The following is a 3,805-nucleotide window of genomic DNA, read 5'->3' as shown; positions in this document are numbered from 1 at the left end:
GATGCTGCCACCACCGTGCTTCTCCGTAGGGAGGGTGCCAGGTTTCCTCATGACGTGACGCTAAGCATTCAGGCCAAAGGTGCACAACTGAGCAAGAGGTCAGGTACATTAGTGTCTAGTTTGAAAAACAGACGCCTCACAAGTCCTCAACTGTACACATCACTGACAAACTGAAATGGTCCACACAAACAGATTGTGTAGTGAAGAAGGCGCAACAAAGCCTCTTCAACCTCAGAAGACTGAAGAAATGTGGTTTGGCACCTAAAACCCTCACAAACATTTACAGATGCACAATTGAGAGCATCCTATCGGGCTGTATCATTGCTTTGTAAGGCAACTGCGCCGCCCGCAACCGCAAGGCTCTCCAGGGTGTGGTGCAGTCTGCCCAATGCATCACCGGGGGCAAACTACCTGCCCTCCAGGACACCTACCCGATGTCTCAATGCAGCCATAAAGATCATCAAGGACAACAACCACCCGAGTCACTGCCTGTTCACCCTGTTATCATTCAGAAGGCAAGGTCGGTACAGGTGCATCAAAGCTGATACAGAGAAACTGAAAAACAGCTTATTTCTCAAGGCCATCTGAATGATAGTCATCACTAGCACATAGAGGCTGCTGCCTATATACATAGACTTGAAATCACTGGCCACGTTCATAAATGGAAGACTAGTCACTTTACTAATCTTTACATATCTTGCATTACTCATCTCATATCTATATACTGTATTCTATACTATTCTACTGTTCTTAGTCTATGCAGCTCTGACCTTGCTCGTCCATATATTTATATATTCTCAATTACATTCCTTTACTTAGATTTGTGCGAATAGGTATATGTTGTGAAATTGTTAGTTGTTTCTTGTTAGATATTACTACACAGTCGGAGCTAGAAACACAAGCATTTCGCTACCTGCAATAACATCTACTAAACACGTGTATGTTGCCAATACAGGTTGATTTGATTTGAACCTCATTCAAAACAATTTCCATTTGGTGTGTCCTGAACATAAGTCAGGTCTATTAGTCCCAGCTTGAACACCTGTAAGTCACAAACAGGTGCAGCAGGTCATTACACCTACGCAAATGAACGTTTGTCAGGACCTAATGTCCATACAGGGTATTTGATTGATTTAGAAGGTTTTGTAAAGCCTTGTTCACACAGCAGGCCTTAATAAGCAAATCAGTTTGTTTTCAAATCTGTTTTAGAACACTGACTGTCCAAACAACAAGTTACAAGTTACAAGTGACAAGTGACCAGCAGTAATTTCTACGCTAATTATCATAGTAACCACAGGTGTGTGTGTGTATGTGTGTGTGTGTGTGTGTGTGTGTGTGTGTGTGTGTGTGTGTGTGTGTGTGTGTGCAGTGGTATAGACTGATTGGTGCCCTGCTTCCTTTGAAGTTATGTGACAAACTAAGGTGATAACAATTCCTGCCATGGATGTGTCCCAGCTGCTTTGAATGTTCAAAATCAAAGCTTCAGAACACTTTTAAAGCCTCAAAGGATAAGATGGTCCAACTTTCAGAACAAGTCCTTTTTGGCAAGCCACAGTTAGCTATGTAGGCTGGTCAGCTTTGTAGCACGTTCACAATTTTTTTGGTGAACAGTTACCAAGCTAGTTAGCAACCACATGTTCTTGTCAAAACTGTCAACAGATTTGTCAAATTTGTCAGATTTGTCAAACTGTCAATACAATTTGATTATTCAGACAGTCGCATGGCATGAAATCAGTTTTTTTATCACCTATGAAGGTGGTCTAAAATTTGGCTTGAAATATCTGCTGTTTGGCCATTCAGACTGCAGGAAAAGAACAGATTCAAATCAGATATGCAAAAGATTTGATTTATCAATGTGAAAAAGGCTTAAATGACAGCACCTATTCAGTAGCTTGGGATAGGAGACTTCCTAACCATGTGACGTGGTCAAAAAAACACAACAGAAAAGAAGACATAGTTCAAATTTTAGTAGATTCTCTATTCCAGACAGATTACAGTTGTGAGTACATACTTTTTTTTCATACCGGTTCCCCATGGGACTCAAACCCACAGCCTTGCAGGTTCACTGCCCTACCAACTCAGCCACACAGGACCAGAGGTTAGAATTGGTCAACTTCAGGGCTAAGGTTAGGGGTTATGGTTAGGCTTACGGTTAGCTTAAGTGTTAAGGTTAGGCAAAGCAGGGTTAGTGTGACTGCCATTCTGAACCATGCACAATCTGCCAGTCGTATATTCACTACCTACAGTATAGTTGAATTATCTCTTAATTCCACACACTGTTTAGCGTTGGAAAACGGATTGCATTTGAAAAAATTCATCAACATAGGGATAGATATATGTTTTTATCAAAACATAATAACTAGAAAGCACATTCACAATCAACTCAATAGTCTGTGATGGGTGGACCAGCGGCCATCTTCTATGGTTGTGCCACCTCTCACTCACTGGCCCCTGAGGCAACAGGGTAGTTTCCTACTTCTGTGCAGGTAGAAGAGGGGCTGTACCAATCCACATAACACCAGGAGTAACATGTTGAAGGCATCGAGCAGGCAGAACACCTTGGGTGCGATGAAGTCGCACAGAAGGTAAATGACCGCTGTGAGAATGTTGTTGATCAACATTGTGGTCATGACGACAGAGACAATCATGAATGCTCTCTTCTTCATGGCGTTCATCCCTTCTTTCTCCTTTTCCCCTCCTCCTCTTCTCTCCATCTCTCCCTGCCCCAGTTTTGGGCGCTTCAGGACACGGAGGATGGAGAGGCTGCAGAATAGATCGACGAATAGGAAGAGCAGGATGTAGGTGATGAAGCAGTGGATGGGGAACTGAGGTGCGTAGAGGGAAACAGCCGTACCGGTGAACATCAGCGTGACCCCCCAGGCCCCGGCCGCCCACCCTACCCTGTACCTTAAGGGTTTGTACTTCAGGAAGACCACAGGGTGGACCACCGCCAGGTAGCGCTCCACACAGATGCAGCACTGGAACACGGGACGGCTGAAGAGGAGAAGAGAGGCGGTGTAGGCGATGACTCTGAAGTGGCTTTGATATGTTGTGAGGACGTAGACAGCATCGGCTAGCGGGATGAACAGACTGTAGCCAATCTCTAGGACAGCCATGTTGAAAATGAAGATCTCCGTGGCGATGGAGGCGGAGCCGGTGATGAGCCAGAGAGTGTAGCCATGGATGGGGAAAGCAAGAGCAAACGCTGTGAGTTCACAGGCAAGGAATACTGAGGTCAGGTCCTTGCAGTATTCCCAGTGAAAGTTGAGTTCTTCAGTGTGGGAGAGGTTTAGAGAAGAGGAGTTTACTTCTGTGAAATTCATTTCTTCAGAAAAGAGATGAACTGAGTCAATGGTAATGATGTGGTTGAAAGAGAGAGTAACACAGTGTGACAGATGCAGCCCTGCGAGCGAGAGAGAGAGAGGGTAAGAGAGAGAGGGAAAGAGAGAGAGAGAGAGAGAGAGAGAGAGAGAGAGGGGGGGGGGGAAGACAGAACATACTTCAATGTCTGAACCACAAGGTGAGAGTCAAGGTTTTTCCAGAACACAGGCCATATGCAATTCAATGGAAATCTCTGAAGTAAGAAATTCATTTCAACAGTTGAATTCAAATGATTAATGAACAACAGCATTGTTAAAATGTATTAACAATTGCAGTTAATTCGATTGCTATTAATTTATGACATGCATTTCCCCACATTTATATTTGATATATACCCACTAGCATAAAGAATCAACATGACATACCTGGATGCAAAGCTCTCTCTGGTCTCTGTGTGAATGGTTCATAGACTGAGATTGTGATC

General features: G+C 43.8%; 1 protein-coding gene across 1 annotated transcript; it reads right to left on the bottom strand.

The window, feature by feature from the left end:
- Nucleotides 1-2,441: 2,441 nt before the first annotated feature.
- On the bottom strand, nucleotides 2,442-3,323 carry LOC139399889 (uracil nucleotide/cysteinyl leukotriene receptor-like). The gene has a single exon (XM_071145014.1). It carries the CDS (start codon nucleotides 3,321-3,323, stop codon nucleotides 2,442-2,444), a length of 882 nt encoding a protein of 293 aa, XP_071001115.1.
- Between the last annotated feature and the right edge of the window lie 482 nt (nucleotides 3,324-3,805).

This window comes from Oncorhynchus clarkii, unplaced genomic scaffold, assembly GCF_045791955.1.
Source record: "Oncorhynchus clarkii lewisi isolate Uvic-CL-2024 unplaced genomic scaffold, UVic_Ocla_1.0 unplaced_contig_13723_pilon_pilon, whole genome shotgun sequence".
In the NCBI taxonomy this organism is placed as follows: domain Eukaryota; kingdom Metazoa; phylum Chordata; class Actinopteri; order Salmoniformes; family Salmonidae; genus Oncorhynchus; species Oncorhynchus clarkii.
The sequence above is the reverse complement of the archived record's forward strand: the minus strand, read 5'-3'. Positions and strand labels throughout refer to the sequence as shown.